Source organism: Nannobrachium achirus (assembly GCF_963921795.1).
Source record: "Nannobrachium achirus genome assembly, chromosome: 15".
Taxonomy (NCBI): Eukaryota; Metazoa; Chordata; class Actinopteri; order Myctophiformes; family Myctophidae; genus Nannobrachium; species Nannobrachium achirus.
In genome coordinates this window covers 47,337,710-47,357,731 of record NC_137822.1, presented here as the reverse complement: position 1 = coordinate 47,357,731, position 20,022 = coordinate 47,337,710, and the positions used below count along the sequence as shown (strand labels likewise).

Here is a 20,022-nt window from a genome sequence, read left to right as displayed (position 1 = left end):
CACATTTCTTACGTTTGGGACTTTGCGACTTGAACGACGGAATATGTTTGAACTTCCAGATTTAAAAAAAATGTTTTTGCGAGGCAAAGTTCAGAGTGAAAAGGCTTTGACCAAAAGCGCTCTGGCAATAAATGATAGCACTTAAGATGCTGAATGTGTACATAATCTATTTGAGAGCTTCATATGACAACTGTAAGCTGTCACCAGCATCCTAACAAACGTAGAAGTATCCCATGCACATGTCATAGTCCAGAAGGCAGTCAGAGAGAGAGAGAGAGAGATCCCACCAGCATTACCAAGTTTGCTGTCATTTTTTACTCCTAGGGGCCCAAAAAACCCACCAAGAAGAGGGTCTGCAGTCTGTCCCCCCCCCCCCCTTACCTTTCCCCCTACTCTGTACATATAGTGTTTTATACTTTATGCTTGTGATGATATTTGAATGTTTGTTGCAATGTTGATCAATTGAATACCAAGAGCTTCTTTTGGGGTTGTTCCTTTTAGGCAGGGTGTTTGACACGTGCGCCGACCACGAACGGCAGCGGTCGCGCGCACGACGGACACGTGCAGCGCGCACGACGGACACGCGCAGCGCGCACGACGGACACGCGCAGCGCGCACGGAGCGATGCAGAAGCAGGTAAACAACATGGGGTTTATTAATAGATGACATTCAAAGTGTTATGATTTCCTCCTCGAGTGTCTAAAAGGAGGTCAGGTCGGGCCCCAATATTGGAAACATTTTTGTGATCATATGTTGCAGAAACGTCATCAAAGACCGGCCACGTGAAGTGTAAGATCAAAGCCGTTATTTATCGGTCATTATTACGCTCTGATGGTCTTTGCAAAAGCATTCAATTAAAGTTATATATTAACTCTACAATACTTCACGCAGGCTGCTCATTGGCTGAGATATTACTATGACATCAGCTGAGGTTTGCACTGGAACCTATTGGATGCAAAAGTTAAAAAAAACGAAAAAAAAAATACAAAAACGTCTGTGAGGGCAAACAAACGGATTGTTCCAAAGACGTGTACGTTGCACATGTTCACTCTATGGAAGACAACTGAGAATTCAGGTGATTTAAACTGAGAATACAGGTGATTCAATCGACAGTGAAAAAAATATTCCGGCATTTCTTACTTACAGTGGTTCTCAAAGTGTGGTTCAGGGACCCTCTCAGGGTTCCAAATGGACCCTTTACAGGGTCTGTAACTCAACAGTTATTGGGGAGGAGGGGGTCCTTGAAATGAAAGCAGTGGTTCTCAACCTTTTCAGGCCGCGACCCCCTAAATAATCATATTTTAACTGGGACCCCCGCCTTACGAGAACTAAGAGTTGAGGCATTACGTTTTGTATAACACGGTTCTATTGTGAAAATTGTGAAAATATCTACATTTATCGCAGGCGTTGTGAGCATGTAGATCTGCTATTTTCACAATTTCCGCCTCTAATATTTGACCAATGTTTGTCATTTTTTTTTGTGTCATTTTTGAGGCATTAAAAAATCATTAAATTGTCACTTTAGAAATGTGCAGATACCCTCTATACACTTTGGTTTGTTTACTGTTGAGTGAGAAAACAACGTTATGCACATCACGTTAATCTTCTGGGGACCCCCCAAAATAATTTGGGGACCCCCCTGGGGGTCCCGACCCACAGGTTGAGAACCACTGTGTTAAAGGTTTGAGAACCATTGTCTTACTAAGGCCCAGCCCAGGTAGAAGTGAACCTGTGTGTGTGTGTGTGTGTGTGTATAAAGACGCTAGGGAAAGGGGACTCGTGGTGAACAGTTCTACTTGGCTCTGTGTCCGCGCGGAGGCGCCTCCTCCTCGCCGTGTGTCTTGTACCTGCCGTTGTGCTGCTGCGGGGCGCACGGTGATGTCGTCACCTCGTCACCGCTGGGCGTGGCCGAGTCTTCCCTGTCGCTCTCGTAGTGCCTCTCCACCTGAGAGAATGATGTTCAGGTTCAGGTTCAGTTTTATTGTCACACATATCCATACAGGTACAGATACAATTAAATGCTTGTGCCAGGAGCACTCTGAGCCTTATTACACAAAGACATGGTCACAGTGACCGACAGGAGTGTGGACCCACAATGTGGGTCCACACATACCATGCAGGCCACACAAGACAAGTCCCAACAACAACAATACCATACAGTACAGTGTAACAGTGTACAGTTTAAAACATGCGTACAGTGCCCATGTTTACCTACGTTTCACTTTCATCCCTTCGTTGAGCAACCTGACTGCCTGGGCAAAAAAAACTATTACTGAAACGAGTGGTGTGCAATTTGATGCTCTGGTAACGTTTTTTGGATGGGAGGAGTGAGAACAGGGAATGGGCGGGATGGCTGCCATCTTTCATGATGTTCTGAGTCTTTTTCTTAATCCTATCACAGTGGTGTCATCTGCGAACTTGATGGTATATTGCCACTTCTGGCAACACAATCAAAGGTGAACAGACTGTACAACAGAATGACATCATCATAACACTGAATGACATCATCCCAACACTGAATGACTGACACTGAAAGATACACTGAATGAATGACATCATCATAACACTGAATGAGTGCCTAGCCAGTAAGACTTCCTAATCGGGAGATAAGCGACCGTCACGTCGCATACACAAACTTTAGAAGGCAATGGTAGCCAATCAGGAGGGAATATGGGAAATGGGACAGATCCATGTTGATGACATGACTGTAGAGATACTGTGTACCGCTTTGTGTGATTTTAGGGCAAAATCTGTAGGAGCAGTGTCCAATAAAGTGTTTTGTAAATATCAGCCTTGTGGTGGCGCTAGAAGAGATCCATGTGAGAGATGAGGTTGTGGTTTGCCATCCAAGGAGTGTGTGTGCAAAGCGTGACATGGATAGGGGCAACGGCACCGGAGATAAGAGTAGGGCAAAAGTGTGACGTGACGGACAGACTGACAGCCGGTGGAGCTTTTCATAGTGACTTGCGACCTGAGGGTCGCAATAAAAAAACACACAATACGTTTGGTCCGTGTGTGTGTGTGTGTGTGTGTGTGTGTGTGTGTGTGTGTGTGTGTGTGTGTGTGTGTGTGTGTGTGTGTGTGTACGTGCGTGTGTGTGTTTGATCCCGGGCTCCCCCAGAGTTAAGTGTCAAAGTGTCCTTGAGCAAAACGCTACTATAAAAAAATAGCAGTTCTACAAGCTCATAGCCCGTCACTTTGTGCCGAGCTATGAGCTTGCAGATCTGCCTTTTTTTGTGAAAACTTTAACCAACTTGCAATTAGGGCTGTCACGATATGACATTTTACATGACGATTAATTGTCACTCAAATAATTGGCGATTAACGATTTAATTGTGTATTTGTCGTTGATAATTACATTTCTGTTTGGCTTTTAGGCTTTGAAGTTGCATTATGGTAGATATGACACATAACCTAAATATACAAAATACATTACTGACATATTTGGCAACTTACTACTTAAAAAATAACATTGATAGTGGAAATAGCCGATCTACAAGCTCACAACGCGTCGCATATTTCCACTATTTCTGACATTTTTCAACATTCACAATTATGACGATTATGACAAAATAATTGCGATAATGTCAAATAATCACGATTAGACGATTATGTAATAATTATGACAGCCCTACTTGCAATGGGTTAATGTTCTTCCTTATGTGGAAGCATACAGAGTCTGCTGTGGGTCTGCTATGAAGCATGCTTTTATGAATTAGTTTGACTTCCTGTTGCATTGAGAGGTTTACATAACAGAGTGTGACTTTATGAGAACGTGAGGCTGAGGACAAGGAGTCCGTACGACCTACGTACGTACACCTACCACACCTCTGTGAAAGTCAGGGGCGTCACAAGGGGGGGGTGGGGGGGTGGGGAGTGGGACTGAGCTACTCGCGTTACCCAAGGTGGAGGGGCCTTAATTATTTTATACTTTAGCTATTGAAAAATAGCAGATATAATGAAGCTCACAGCGCGGCACCGATTGGCACCGAGCTAGTATATCTGCTATTTTTTGAAAAGTCGTGAAAATTTGTGCAAATCTTTAACTATATATATTTTTTAAGCGAACATTTGTAACTCAAATTTTGCATCTGGAGGAACCCTGGAACTAATTTTTTTTTTTTCAAAAAACCTTAGAAGGATTTGAAATATTCAAAGACTTGCACAAATGTTCACGATTTTTCAAAAAATAGCCGATCTACAAGCTCCCACTCGGTGCCACGCTGTGAGCTTGTATATCTGCTATTTTTCCATAGTTAAAGCACAAAATACTGCGTAATAATGAGTTCCCAGTCTAAATGGGAACTCATTGTTATGAAGAACATTCATGGGGGGCCCACAGTGAATCCTTGTACCCAGGGCCCAGAATTTGGTGAGACACTCCTGGTGAAAGTCACACACCATCCTTGCCTCTCACACTGCAAACCTCCGGGCTTTCTGTCCCATTATGCATCAGATCAGCGGTTCTCAACCTTTTCAGGCCGCGACCCCCCAAAATAATCATAACCCCTTTAGGCCTGAACACATTATGACGCAATATTTTATGCTTTAACAAGCTCACATCGCGGCACCGAGTGCCGCGCTGCGAGCTTGTAGATCTATTTTTGAAAAATCGTGAAAATTAGAATTTTTACCCGATTCTATAAGTGTCTTTTGAATCCTTCTAAGATTTTTGGAAAAAAAAACAGTTTCTATGTCAGCAATCTGGCCAGCCATCGTCAAAGAAAAGGTCCTTTTCACTTAAATGGAGCTAGGTTAGTCTGTTCTTGAGAGACTACTATGTCAGTGGTTCTCATACTTTTTCATGTGAAGGACCCCCAAAATTATATTTATTTGGCCACGGACCCGCATCTCAAAATATTTAGTTCCAGGGACCACCCAGAAGCAAAATTGGAGTTACAAACGTTGGCTTTGAAAATACATACATTCAAAGATTTGCACACATTTTCACGACTTTTTTTCAAAAATAGCAGATCTACAAGCTCGCAGCGCGGCACTCGGTGCTGCGCTGTGAGCTTGTATATCTGCTATTTTTCACTGGTTAAAGCATTCAATAATTCTAGGCCTAAATGGGTCAAAGACACTGTGTCCCTATCACCCACCACGCCTCTGTTAAAGTCACACATCATCCCTGCCTCTCACACTACAAAACCTCTTCAAGTTGTTGCACAACCCATGCTGGGCTTTCTGTCCCATTATGCATCAGACCAGTGGTTCTCAAACTTTTCAGGCCACGCCCCCCCAAAAGAATCATATTTTAACTGGGGACCCACCCACCCTGACCAGTAGGGCATTCACGAATAGTGATTTTTAGTATTCGAATTATTCAAAAGCAAAGTATTCGAATAGTTGAATATTCGACAGGGCTGGCCAAACTGTCAAATATTAAGTAAGCAAGAGGCGAACATTGTGAAAATAGCCGATCTACATGCTCACAACGCCTCGCAACAGGAGGCGTTGTGAGCATGTAGATCTGCTATTTTCACAATATTTATCTGTGGAACCGAGTCACATTAAATGTAATACCTACAATTCCAAGTGCTTGTCAGGGTGGGGGTCCCCAGTTCAAATATGTTTATTTTTGGGGTCACAGCCTAAAAAGGTTTGAGAACCCCCGGTATAGAGCATTAACACATTCATCCACCAGGGCCATTGACAACTAATTGTTATGACTTCCTATCTAGCCAAGCTTTATAAACTATACATGTTTTAAAGAGAGAACCAAAAATAAACTTCGGTGAACAACGTCGAATAGTGACTTTAATATTCGAATATTTGGTGAATGCCCTACTGACCAGCACTAAGAGTTGAAGAATGACATTTTAGTTTGTTTACTGTTGAGTGAGAAAACAACGTTAACATTTAGCTAAACATCTGGGGACCCCCCCCCCCCCCCAAATAATTTGAGAAGCACTGCATAAGACCAGGGGTCAGCAACCTTTCTGACATGAGTAATAAGATGTTTTCATGTTCTTGATAGTCAGTGTTGCCACATCAACATTTGGTTTACCGTAATGATGAAACAACATCAAACTTTCAGTTTCCATTTGATTTTGACAAGCTATAAATAACAACACAACATAGAAAAAGGGACCTGACTGGCTTTCCTGTGTCAAACGTTTCATCGAGCCAACCAGCCATCCAGCTAAACAATCCACCAATGTTAAAACAAGGTGGGGATGCTATACTGCAGTTAGTTAGCTGCATTAGAATAGAGTTTGGCCACCTCCATTTGTGTTTGACTGTGCACCAAGCCCGTCCGAGGCGAGCCTTCATTCACAACTAATAGTCAGGGAAAATTAGCAGAATAACTGTAATAAATTCCTTACTAAACAATTTCTTCACCAATGTGTTCGTAAAGATGTCTAGTAACATAATTATCTAACAAAGATTGAAATTCAACATCCCTAGCAAAATGTTTGACAGCTAGGGTAATTCTGGGTCTCATTCACTTACTATACACTATACTATAAGGGGAAAAATGACTCCCACAAAATATGCTTTAAGTAGCATGTGAGGGGTCTAACTAGGTGTTTTTAATTATTCTGAATCCATTGCAAGCATTTGTTTTGCACGAAAAACATTCCGTGGGCCAGAACCCCTTTACACCTTGTGAAAAGTGATGACTCATCACTAAACCATAGTTTTTTTGTGTCTGTTTTTGGCCCAATGAATGTTTTTTCGTGCAACTTAATGTTAATGTTAATGTTTTTAACATGCTACTTAAAGCATATTTTTGGGAGTGATTTTTTCCCTTATAGTACAGTGTATAGTAAGTGAATGAGACCAAGAATTACCCTAGCTGTCAAACATTTTGCTAGGGATGTTGAATTTCAATCTTTGTTAGATATGTTACTAGACACCTTTACGAACACATTGGCGAATAAATTGTTTGGTAAGGAATTTATTCCCAGGGTTTTATTAAAATTCCCTGACTAACTAATCCAAACGCTCCATAGCATATTGTCGCTGTCGCTGACTGAACCACCAGACCACACGTGGGTAATGTTATGAGAAACACTGCCCATGTAGAGGAGAAACCTCTGCCTAGTACTGCCAGCACCAATCATGATACGCTGCGTCGGTATTGCATTAGCATCTGTATGGATAACTTTAGTGAGCCCCGCCCCCCCCCCCCCCCCCCCCCCCCGAATCTCTGATTTGCAAACATAACAAGTGTTCCGTTCCTTATTTTAATGCAAGAGAACGTAAGCAACCGTTTGTCTATAGGGTATGCGCGTGACATCACTGTTGCTGGAACTTATGTGGGAACACGCCTACTGAGTGGCAAAAAACTAATTCATGCCATTGACAGCCCATATATCCAAACAGAAAAGTCCTGTCTGATTGTATTAAAACTCACCAACATTGCGGCTGTACTGAAAGCTTGAATTATCCTCTTTCTATCTGCAAAGTTTTTGTTTCATAAAACTCCACCATAGGCATGTTATGAGCTACTTAGTGTCAAGACATTCTGTGCAGGTTTTTATTTTTCCAAGTGTCAGAGTTTGGAAGCACTCGTTTTCTACAACACAACATCCTGCTGCCTCCTGCATTATGTGCAAATTAGAAACAGGTGGTATGCAGGGCCATTGAGTGATTTGCAACTAACACATCCAAACTCCAATGCTCCATGCTGCTCAATGTTTTGCCACTCAGTCTAGATTAGGGGGGCGGGTCCCAGTGGACGTGCATACCCTCTATTACTGCTGCCTTCCCTGTAAACACATATTTAGATAGCGTACCTGCTGTTTACATGGTGTAAAACTCCAGTGAAATCACAGGAATAATGGATATTCCTGTGATTTCATCTTTGGGACACTGCCATCCATACAGAGCGAATTCCATAACTTCACCGTTAACACAATGACTGCCCCAGCCCGAGTTGCCCGAGTGATTCCCGATGTCCTATAGTGCCACGCCCGAGTTGCCCGAGTTGGGGGAAAAAAAGTTGTTGTTTTTTTCCAAAAAAAAAATGTTGGACCTCCTTCTAACTACTAGGCATGATGAAGACAAATGAAGAAAACATAATCGCTGTTATCTCATGAATGCCTGAACAGATTTCCAAGCGGATTTTTTTGTTTGAAAGCTGTGAACAGCCTCCACACACGTGGTGCATGATCTAGGCATGGGCGTGCACGATCCGTGCACTATGAATTACATGGAAGTCTATGGAGACTCAATGGGATTTAATGGTTTAATGGTGGCAGTAAATGTGCTGGCGGCCGATGAAGTGTGTAACTAGAGACTCTCATCTTTCATATGGTGCATGGTTTGACATATCTCACACCAACACAGAATTAGGAAATAAATTTAAAAAAAAAAAAATTGGTGGCAGGGAAATGGTTATGTCGATTTTTAAAGGTGGCAGTCATTGTGTTAAAATCCGTAGTACTTTGAGTCACGAAGTGACACATTATGAGCTTGCAGATCTGCACCACATGCACACACCCGGGCTAAGCTAGCTGAGGCTATGACTAATGCTTGGTTACCAATCATTAGCCATAGCCGAATGGTGTCAAGTTACAGCAGCTGCTTTGGGCAGCGGCAGCGTCTTGCCTGTTGCACGTCTGAGCAGCGCATCTTCACACATACCGTAGTCATGTTTTAAAATGATTCGCTGGGGAGGGATGCATTGTAATTTGGAGATCATGGACTTAAGTATTATGCTGCATTTTGACGATTTCGGTCATGTTATTAACATCGCGGCCATGGCTACACCCCCCACTCCCTTTATTATTATTTTTTTTAGCAAATCTGCATTGATCTCATAAATAGCCTCTAGGGACACCTCAGGACGGAAATCCGTCCCCAGGACGGAGAACTTTAACCCTGCACCAGTCAAAGTTATCATTTTGAATGAATGTAGAATTATGTGCAGCATGTAAATTGCACTTCTGCCAGTGTGCCAGTGATCACCCACCCCTGTGCCAATGTTGGCACCTATGCCTACTGCATTAAACAGACACTTCATTTAAGACTTGAAGAAATGGTGGATTTTGGGAGCTTGTTAACTTGAAACTGTGATCTTGGTCAAAATGATTCAGTTCCACATCATGGCCCTGTTGTTGGACTCCCGGCTGTAAGTTCTGTTCTGCTGGAATATTATTATTATTGAAAGCAGAACTAATGAAAGTTCATTATTGGTCTGTTGGTAGCTGCTGCAAGATGCTGTGAATGTGACGTTTTGAGAAATACAAAATGTTGCAGTTTGTCCCAAAGTGATGGTAAAAGATTGATGCCATTTGTTTCAAAAGGCTTTCTACCCCGTATAACATGTATATAACGAAGAAATGTGACATATAACATTGCTGTACCCCCTCCAACTGTAAATATGTTCCTTTTTCAACAGTTTGTATTATATTTTGACACTTGCTTTGGCAATGTAAACCTATCTGTTATCATGCCAATAAAGCTCCTCTGAATTGAATTGAATGCAAAGGGAAACAGTGCCCTCTACAGACCTGTTTCAGCTATTGAAACAAACTGGACAACTGAAGACAACAGGTTTCTCAAACACATTCATTAATATTAACTCAAGTCAAAATGCAACATATCTATGTATTCCTTAGACTAATGACATTTGTCTTTTTGGGTGCTAGAACAATTGTAGCAGATTTTAAACATGTTAGCTCTGCAAACTTGTAGATCTGCAATGTTTGTGCCGCTTTCGGTGCCGCTTTCGGTGCCGCACTCGGTATCGCGCTGTGAGCTTGAATATCTGCCATTTTTCAGTAGCTTAAGTATAAAATAATTTGGGTCATGAAATGGGTCAAGACATTGGTTCTCAGAGTGGGGTATGACAGAGTAGATGAAGGTTTTTAAAGCGTGAACCAAACTTCAGTTCAGAGTCTTCAGACCTAAACCGCCCATGCAGTGAGTCGCCGCAAAACAGTTTGACCTGATTGTTATCAGCATAAGATCATATAGAATGGCTCTAAAATCGTGTCATCTTTTATCAGTGTAACAGATCTCAGATATGATGTTTTCAAAATATATAATCTTTTATCAGCATGACAGATCTAAATATGTTTCCAAAAGATACCATATTGTATCAGTGTCACAGATCAAACAGGTAAGTTCAAAAGGCCATCATCAAAGTAGGCCAACCTTCAAGCATTTCCATACCATTCAGCAGAATCCTCAAAGATAAAATAAAGAAGTGTACGTCTGTCCTCGTCTGCTGACGCTGTTCTGCGTAAACCCATCCAAAACTGTAGCAAACATTAAAAACAACCGCGGTCCGACAACACAACGCAGCAGCAACCCATCACATGCATTCTTCCTTCACGCCACGTTTTGACATTGTGGAGCAGCTACTTTTGAGGGACGCTGTACTGTGATCAAGTATTCATTTACAGAAAAACATTAAAGATAACGTTTCTGCCCGATAGCAACTATGCTGTGTATGTTAGGATTTAGCAGGCATTTGTACAATTGCGGAGGCCAAAAAGGGGTTCAGAGTCTTGCTCAAGGACACCAACTCTGGGGGAGCCCACAGGGATCGAACTGGGAACCCTTCGGGAACCCTCTGTGCTCTAATGACAGTTTCTCTGCCCATGAGCCACTGCCTCCCCGTCTAGGGGTTTAGTCTAGGGCAGTGTTTCTCAACCACTGTGCCTGGGGAACTTTGGTGTGCCCCTGAGAAGGGTCAAGTGTGCCCCTTGAAACTGCTTGAAAGCCAGCATTGTATTTATCATTTTAAAAATGAGTTACACTAGTGAAAACAGCCGATCTACAAGCACAAGCACACAAGCACTTGCACACAACGCACACAAGCACACAACGCCTCGCACCGCGAGGCGTTGTGTGCTTGTAGATCTGCTGTTTTCACGACTGTTGTGCGAAAGCCTTGTATGATGAAGCAGGGCTTTACTTTGCGAAGAAACGTACAAATTTGAAACTTGGAGATACAAGGTTTCTTCCCGACAGTGACGATATTTACACCCCCGTATTATGTTGGTGTGCCCATGGATTCTTGGGACATGAAAAGTGTGCCCATGCAGAAAAAAGGTTGAGAAACACTGATCTAGGGTTTAGATCTAGACCTTTCTTTACCTTTGTGGGTTTAGTCTTGCGGTTGATCTTCTCATCTCTGCGACTCTTTTTCCTGGAGGTTGAGCGTTCCTTTCTGTCTCTGCTGCGTTCCCTTCTCTTCTCTTTATTCACCCTGGAAGACAAGTCAATACATGATTTAATAATAATAATAGTCATATTAACTCATTTAGTGCCACCCCTTTCACCACTAGAGGGCGCCCAGTGGCCAGAGAAAATCCCATAGAGATATGCTGGTATATGCAGAAGCCCTGCAGCCATGACTTGCCTGAACACTTTCCTTTGTGCATGACTGCATGTACAGGAAGAGGATGAAGTTAGCTTGAAGTTAGCTATTGGCTACCAAGCATTTTAGAAGCCTTATTTTCGTCAACTTAGCCATGATTAAACCTTGCACACCTCATGCATGGGAAAAAAACAGAGAAGAATGAGCTCTGAAAAATCCAATGCAATCCTGGATTGCATTGGAGTGGATTTGTGCAGTTTGTTCACAGCTTTCAAACAAAAAAATCCGATTGGAAATCCGTTCAGGCATTCTTGAGATAATCGCCATTATGTTTTACATGTTATGTAAACAAACATGGCTGCCCTGTATGTTAGATGGGGTTGTATGGGGGTGGAACATGCAAAATCGCGATTGAAATCATGTTCACCAGATTTGATGGGGTCCAAAAAAAAAAAAAAAAAAATTCAAAAAAATTTTTTTCAAAAAAAAATTTTTTTTTTTTTTTTTTTTTTTTTTTTATATCCCGAACTTGTTCGGGATAGGCACCCTGTGATACGATCATATATCCCGAACTAATTCGGGATAGGCACTCAATGAGTTAATATAAACTATTTCACTCTATACTATTAAACAGTCCCTATAAAGGGCATGTCATAATACACGAACGCTTGGCGAGAATAGCTGATCTGCAAGCTCACAATGCACCGTGTTTAGATTTGGTGTAGAGGGGGGAAAAGGAGGTGACCAAAAAAAGGAGGGGACCCCGTGAACTAATTAAAATGATTAAAAGCGTCTGCTAAATGCCTAAACTGTAAACTGTAAACTGTATGAACTAACTACATAGGGTTTAATTGGTTATGGATAATTGGATTTTAATGAATACAAGATGAATATCTGAACGTTAAGGCAGCCATTATACAGTAGAGTCACTAAGTTGGACTAACTCCACATGTGTTTTTTTTTTTCTCCCCCCCAACGCCATAATTAGAGCACAAGAGTGATGCATAAACCTGGCAAGAAATAGCTGATCTACAAGCAATCTGCCATTTTCCCTGTTGTTAACTCATTAACTCATTTGCTGCCAAACCCGAGGAACCCGAGAATTTCCCGTTGTACGGCCCTGCCATGCCCGAGGAACCCGAGAATTTTTGAAAAAGAAAAAACCAAAAAATTTTTTTTAAAAATGTTCTTTTTCAAAAAAAATGTTTTGACCCCAAAAACTATAGTAGGCATGATAGCGATCGCGAAATTGCATGTTTAACCCCCATAGCAACCCCATCTTTCAAGCATGGCAGCCAACTTTGTTTACATTTTAGGAAAACATAGTGGCTGTTATCTCATGAATGCCTGAACGGATTTCCATTCGGATTTTTTTGTTTGAAAGCTGTGAGCAATGTGGACACACGTGGTGCATGATCTAGGCATGGGTGTGCATGATCCGTGCACTATGAATTACATGGAAGTCTATGGAGACGAATGGCAGGATTGGAGTACGAAGGTATTGTTAAATGGCAGCAGATGAGTTAAAAGCCTCAGAAATTAACGGATTAAAATATCCAGAGTGCCCCCCCCGGGGGGGCACTCTGGATACACTTCCGGTCTGACGTCATCGCGTCCTGCGCCGAAACCGATTGTTGTTTACGTGGTGCCATGCTGGATTGCATCGGAGCATTTATACATGTGTTATATAAGCGAGCATCTGCCTCCATCTTCGCTTCTAAAGTGTAGTTTTGAGATAATGGACATTAAAGATGAGATCCCCCGTCCACCTCAATGTTATGGGATTACTATTTTGTGCTCGTGGAGCCGTGATGATGATGAATCAGCGACGGATTTCGTCTCCGGAGCTTCCTCCATTGTACTCGGTATTGTAATCGCCGTTACAGTAATATATTACTTTTCGCGAGATATCTCGCGATCGGCACTCTGAATACTCGAGTACTTTTCGCGAGATATCTCGGGAATGGCACTAAATCGGTTAAAACACTGGGAAAGTTAAAGCAAGTAGTGTGTTCATTTCACCAAAAACATAAAAACATAAATGAGAGGTTTCTGCCGGACAGCAACGACACAGATCCTTCTCGAAAAATTTGAATAGTGTGTGAAAAAGCATTGCAGATGCCATAGCAGCCCAAATCATAACTGACTTCGGAAACTTCCCACTGGACATCAAGCTACTCTGACTTCAGAAGGTTGACATTTCTCTATTATAAATACCTTGTTTTGAGTGGTCTCGTGTAATATTGCAATATTTTGAAAAATGTGCTTTTGATATTCATGAGCTGTATGCCATAAAAATTCAACATTTTAACAGAGAAAGTTTTGGAATAATTCACTGAATGTCCAATGTATCTAGAATATATGAAAGTTTCAAGAAATATATTAAAGTTTCAAGAACTTTTACTTTTACACAATATCCAATGAAAGGTATAAGAAGAGCTTTCCTTAATGTAACTAGATAATAACTTTGCTGGATCCGTTGGAACGCATTGAGTTATTTTTTCACTGTTTCCTGAAGCGCAACAGTTTTGTTTCTGACAGACATGATCAGATTCCCATCCATGCCGAGATGAGACGGTGTGTTTTTTTACCTCTTTGGAGAAGGAGATCTGGCTGCTTTCCTCCTGGGACTCTTGGAGCGCTCCTTGCTTCTCCTCTTGTGACCCCTGGACAAACACAACACATGCATCATTGATATATATTTGATCTTTCTAAAACGTGCATACGCTCGCACACCCCGTGTACGCACTGACGTGCGTGAAAAGGCTTAGTGTAGCCTGGCCGTCAGAAACAACAGAAATAGCAAGACTTGGCATCTCCGGTTTACTTCCCGTATCTGTGTGAAGGGGCAGACTCCCTTTTACGAGAAGGAAGCAGGTTGGAGTCTATTGTTTCCAATGGGAAAGTGAAGGTGAACACAGCTTCTCAAGCATTCTTTAGCTCCATGGTTCATGAACTGAATGTTGGACCCCATCGTTACAAGACACATAATATTCCCAAAATATTCATATAAATGGCTTTTAGATTAGATTGGGGCGCCCGCTGGCCTAGTGGTCCAGGCGCATACCACATAGGCATTGATGCCTGACGGTGTCGCCAGTTCGATTCCCCATCCGGACGACCTTTGCCGCGTGTCACTCCCCATCTCTCTCACCCATTTCCTGTCAGTCTACTATCAATAAAGGCATAAAAGCCCAAAAAACAAATCTTAAAAAAAAAATGGCTTTTAGTTTTTTTTCCAGAGACACAAACCAAGAGAAAATCAACTTCATTATGGACCTTTCTCTCTCACGGGATCTACTGTATCACCAGTAAACACAGACGGGTGCAAGAGTCAGACACCTGTACCCACTAAGGAGTAGCCTCGTAAACCAGTCTCCCTTCCTGCCTTCATTCGAATGCGAGCATATTCGAACTGAAGATGGGAGGAGTCAGTTTACTAGGCTAACTAAGGAGACCATTAGGATTTGAGTACCATGACACCCTCTAGTGGCAACAATTGAGTACCTGAGACGAGTAACAAGTCTATGACCATATAAAAAAAAAAAAATGAATATAGATATTCTTTTGATTTACCAGACTGTAAACCACAAACTAGAAGTTTTGGCTGAATTAGATTGTTTTACTTAACTCATATATATTAGGAATTATAAGACATAATACTTATGGAAAGTGGAAAAACAGTATATCTCCAACAGTTTGTGGAACAACAGTATAAGTCCGTACAAGCAATATTCAGCAGACAAAAGGAGCAGATAACATTAAAACAGACAATTAAACAAAATGCATTAACAATTTAACAGATAAAAAATGACTAGTCTGTGGTTTACAGTCTGGTAAATAAAAAAAATATATCTATATTCAAAAAAATTAAAATGTTGACTTAGACTGTTATTCGTCTCAGGTACTCAATAGAGAATGTGTATCTTCCAGTGTTAAAGATCTCTGGCCGTACTTGGAGCGACTGCGGCTGCGTTTCCTGTCTCTGGACAGAGAGCGCCTCCTGTGGCTGCCCCGGGCACCGCGGGCATCGGCCACCCTGGGGCCAGACCTCTGAGACGGTTTGCTCCTGAAGAGGACAGAACACAGAGTCAGAATGGACCTCAAGGAATCAGGTAGCACAGAGTATAGTTATATGGTACAAAAACCAAAGAGTCAGTGGACCTTAAAGGACTCAAGCAGAAAGAGTACAGAAAGGGAGGTTTGAATTTGAAGCCTTGTCCCCACCTGTGCTTGGATCGGGACCTCTTCCTGTGCCTGGAGCGGGAGCGGCTACGAGAGCGGTGGGACCTCCTGGAATGGCTGGACGAACGCTTCTTCACCTCCACTGAGGAAGAGCAGGAGAACGTCAAAACTTCATCATCACATCACAGGTTTAAACCATTTAGAGCCTAGAATTATTGAATGGTTTAACTATTGAAAAATAGCAGATATACAAGCTCACAGCACGGCACTCGATCTGCTATTTTTGAAAAGTCGTGAAAACTGTGTGCAAATCTTTGAATATATGTATTTTTTAAGCAAACACTTGTAAGTCAAATTTTGCTTCTGGGTGGTCCCTGGAACTAAATATTTTGAGATGGGGGTCCGTGGCCAAATACATATCATTTTGGGGGTCCTTCACATGAAAAGGTTTGAGAACCACTGACATAGTAGTCTCTCAAGAACAGACTAACTGAGCTCCAGTTAAGTGAAAAGGACCTTTTTTTTGACGATGGCTGGCCAGATTGCTGACATAGAAACATAGGTTTTTTTTCCAAAAATCTTAGAAGGATTCAAAAGACACTTATAGAATCGGGTCAAAATTCAAATTTTCACGATTTAAAAAAAATAGCAGATCTACAAGCTCGCAGCGCTGTGAGCTTGTATATCTGCTATTTTTGTTATATTTAAAGCATAAAATATTGCGTCATAATGTGTTCAGGCCTAAATGGGTTAAAAGAAACGATGCAGGCAGCTTCTTCATGCAATTTAATTTATTACTCCACCGTGCAGAAATCATTAGGGTTCTACCGGCCCATGAACTTGACCCTTATATAGCGCACAGCACGCGCCCCCCGGTCACAACAACTCATTGAACAGGTTTTAATGGTTTTGGCTCTTACAGGTGGTGTACCTGGTTCTAAGACCATATATGGGCGTATACCTGGTTCTAATTCCATATATGGGCGTGTACCTGGTTCTAAGACCATTTGTGGGCGTGTACCTGGTTCTAGGACCATACATGGGCGTGTACCTGGTTCTAGGACCATATATGGGCGTGTACCTGGTTCTAGGACCATATATGGTCGTGTACCTGGTTCTAGGACCATATATGGTCGTGTACCTGGTTCTAAGACCATATATGGGCGTGTACCTGGTTCTAAGACCATATATGGGCGTGTACCTGGTTCTAAGACCATATATGGGCGTGTACCTGGTTCTAAGACCATATATGGGCGTGTACCTGGTTCTAAGACCATATATGGGCGTGTACATGGTTCTAAGACCATACATGGGCGTGTACCTGGTTCTAAGACAGCAGCGATAGTGGAGGACGCCTCCTTGACCTTCTTCATGACGGCCTCCAGGGTGAGCTCTGGAGGCTTCACGATGGCATTGTTGGAATGGTTGATCCTAGAGATGGATAGAGAGAGAGATGCCTTTATTATCCCACAGGGGAAATTCAGTTGCCCAGAGGCAGCACAGCAGTTTAAGGTTACAAGTTACAAAGAAGTAAGAAAAAGATCTAACCAGCTCACAGCGGGGCACAGAGTGCCGCGCTGCGAGCTTGTAGATATTTTAGAGAAAAAAAAAAACGTAAAAAAAAAGAATTTTAACCAGATTTTGACCCAATTCTATAATCTTTTTCTTTTTTTTAATGCATGTTTTTATGTCAGTGGTTCTGAAACTTTTTCATGTCAAAGACCCCCAAAATTAAATGTGTTTGGCCACGGACCCCCATCTCAAAAGGTATGTTGTTCCAGGGACCACCCAGAAGCAAATATATGAGTTACACATATATGAGTCGCTTTTAAAAAGATATATTCAAAGATCACGATTTTTCAAAAATAGCAGATCTACAAGCTTGTAGAAGCATTAAAATAATTCCAGGCCTAAATTGATTGATACGATATAAAAAGCCTACTTCAGGGGTCTGTCTCCATGGTTGATGTTAATGATAGGATAATAATAATAGAATATAAACCTACTTCAGGGGTCTGTCTCCGAACATGACGCCGTTAAAGGTGAGCGCTCGGGCCACAGACAGCTGGTCCACGAACTCCACGAAGGCGAAGCGGGTGGGCTGGGTCTCGTCTCCCGCCATGCGCACAAACTTCACGTCTCCCACCGCCTTGAAGAACTCCAGAAGCTGCTCTGCAGTGGTGGTCTGAGGAGGAAGACACCAACAACATGTTAATATCTATAACAGGGGTTTTCAAACTTTTTTTAGTTTCAAGGCACCCCATAAATATTTGTTTTAATCCGAGGCACCCCTACATTATAATTTTCACTCCCAGCACCTTATATTTATAGCATATCGTCGTTGTCGGGTGGAAACCTTTTATGTCCAAAACCGTTTGTTTTGTATTTATCATCTATAAAATGTACTAAACTAGTGAAAACACGTTGTGTGCTTGTATATCGGCTGTTTTCACTAGTTTTGTGCGACAGTCTTGTATGATGAAGCAGGGCTTTACTTTACCAAAAGACGTACACATTTGAAACTTGGAGATACAAAGGTTTCTGCACGACAGTGACGATATTTGAGTGATTATGTTGCGAGGAAAATGTTGAGATAATAGCAATTGTGACTATTATTGTACTTCAAGTTTAAAATGATACTAAATATATTTTATATTATCAAATTATCTCGCGGCACCCCTGGACTGCCGTCACGGCACCCCAGGGTGCCCCGTCAACCACTTTGAAAACCCCTGATCTATAATATAGACAAGTAAGACGCCTCAGGGCGACATGCGATCTCGCCCAAAAGGGCAATCTGGCCAATGATGTATATTGGACCAGTTACCCATACATGATAGTCAACAATGTTATGAGAAAACATGCCCATATATAGGCATTACCAAATATGGACATTCCCAGATATGTCCTTGATATTGATGACATTGGGACAGGGATCTCCATATATGGGCATAAAACGTATGTTAAATCAGTAAAGCCAAGCAGGGCCTTGGCGAGTTAGGGCCTGGGTTTGATGCCTGGGGATCTCCATATATGGGCAAAAGAGGGTATCGTCTGGGAATGCCCATATAGTCAGGAGATATCTTCAGAAATAGTGTCAAATCCTGGAATAAATTCCTTAGCAAAAACTTTCTTCACCAATGTGTTTGTAAAGGTGTCTAGTAACACATCCCACAAAGACTGAAATTCAGTTTCCCTAGGAGAAAAATAGCATTTTGTTTAATTGTCTGTTTTAATATTATCTGCTCCCTTTGTCTGCTGAATATTGCTTGTACAGACTTATACTGTTGTTCCACAAACTGTTGGAGAGATTGGTAAGTAATAAGGGGAACCCACACTGGACGCGGAGGCGGCGCGGAGGCGGCGTGTCAAAACATACGGCCCCGTTATTTTCAATGAACTAACCCACACCGGCGGCGTCAGACGCGCGCAGTCGCGGCTCTGCCGCGTCGCCTGCCGCGCCGATACACCACTGTTCTATTTTTCCAGCGTTGCCGCGCGTTGAACATGTTCTCCCATGGTTCTCCCCACCGGGGAAATGGATGTACTGTTTGGCAGCGCGCCGCATCCAGTTGGGGTTACCGTGCGGCACTTCATGTGCGTCGATACCGCGACGCGACGCTGCGCAGCCGTTCGCGTCCAGTATGTGCTCCCCTATACCGGTATTATACCGGTAATACTGGTATGTCTTATAATTCCTAATATATTATGAGTTAAGTAAAAAAATATCTAATTCAACAAAATGAGTGGGGAGTGCATTAAGAATTTAACAGATTAAAAACTTCTAGTTTGTGGTTTACAGTCTGGTAAATCAAGAGAATATCTATATTAAAGATTTTAAAATATGGACTTAAGGGCTTTGCACACAGGACCGTTGCGTTTCTTTCCGTTTGCTGCATGATGGATTTGGTGTGCAAGGCTGTGAGGAATCCACACTGTGGATCCGAAAAGGATTCTTTCTTAAAAGGAGTCAATGAGTTTTTACTGCATGCGACAAGACGCACAAATCGAACTGGGTTCAGTCGGGAAAAAAACTAACTGCCGCAGCCACCTGCTGCATGGCAAATTCGGAGCTGGTGTGCATGAATCAGGTCATAGAGAATCATTGTTTTCTTTAAAAAAAAGAAAAAAATGTCTGTTTTTTCAAAGCCCTTAAGACTGTTTTTCGTCTCAGGTACTTAACTCATTCCCCGCCAGGCCCGATAGTCCCGAGAATTTAAAAAAAAAAATTAAAAAAAAAAAAAAAGAAATTTAAAAAACATTTTTTTTTCAAAAGATTTTTTTGACCCCAAAAAATGGAGTAGGCATGATAGCAATCGCGAAATTGCATGTTTAACCCCCATAGCAACCCCATCTTTCAAGCATGGCAGCCATTTTGGCAGCCATCTTTGTTAAACATAGTGGCTGTTATCTCATGAATGCCTGAACGGATTTCCATTCGGATTTTTTTGTTTGAAAGCTGTGAGCAATGTGGACACACGTGGTGCATTATCTAGGCATGGGTGTGCATGATCCGTGCACACCCAATTACATGGAAGTCTATGGAGACGAATGGC

General features: G+C 42.1%; 1 protein-coding gene across 1 annotated transcript in view; it reads right to left on the bottom strand.

Annotated features, from left to right (window-relative positions):
- Positions 1-392: 392 nt before the first annotated feature.
- srek1 (splicing regulatory glutamine/lysine-rich protein 1) overlaps positions 393-20,022 on the bottom strand; it is a 35,285-nt gene continuing 15,655 nt past the window's right edge. The window contains exons 5-11 of the mRNA XM_080743795.1: positions 17,473-17,651; positions 16,788-16,897; positions 15,509-15,608; positions 15,237-15,350; positions 13,873-13,947; positions 11,059-11,170; positions 393-1,945 (exon numbers count right to left, since the gene is read on the bottom strand). Coding sequence (XP_080599921.1) covers positions 1,793-1,945; positions 11,059-11,170; positions 13,873-13,947; positions 15,237-15,350; positions 15,509-15,608; positions 16,788-16,897; positions 17,473-17,651 — 843 coding nt within the window. The 3' untranslated portion in view covers positions 393-1,792. The remainder of the gene's footprint in view (positions 1,946-11,058; positions 11,171-13,872; positions 13,948-15,236; positions 15,351-15,508; positions 15,609-16,787; positions 16,898-17,472; positions 17,652-20,022) is intronic.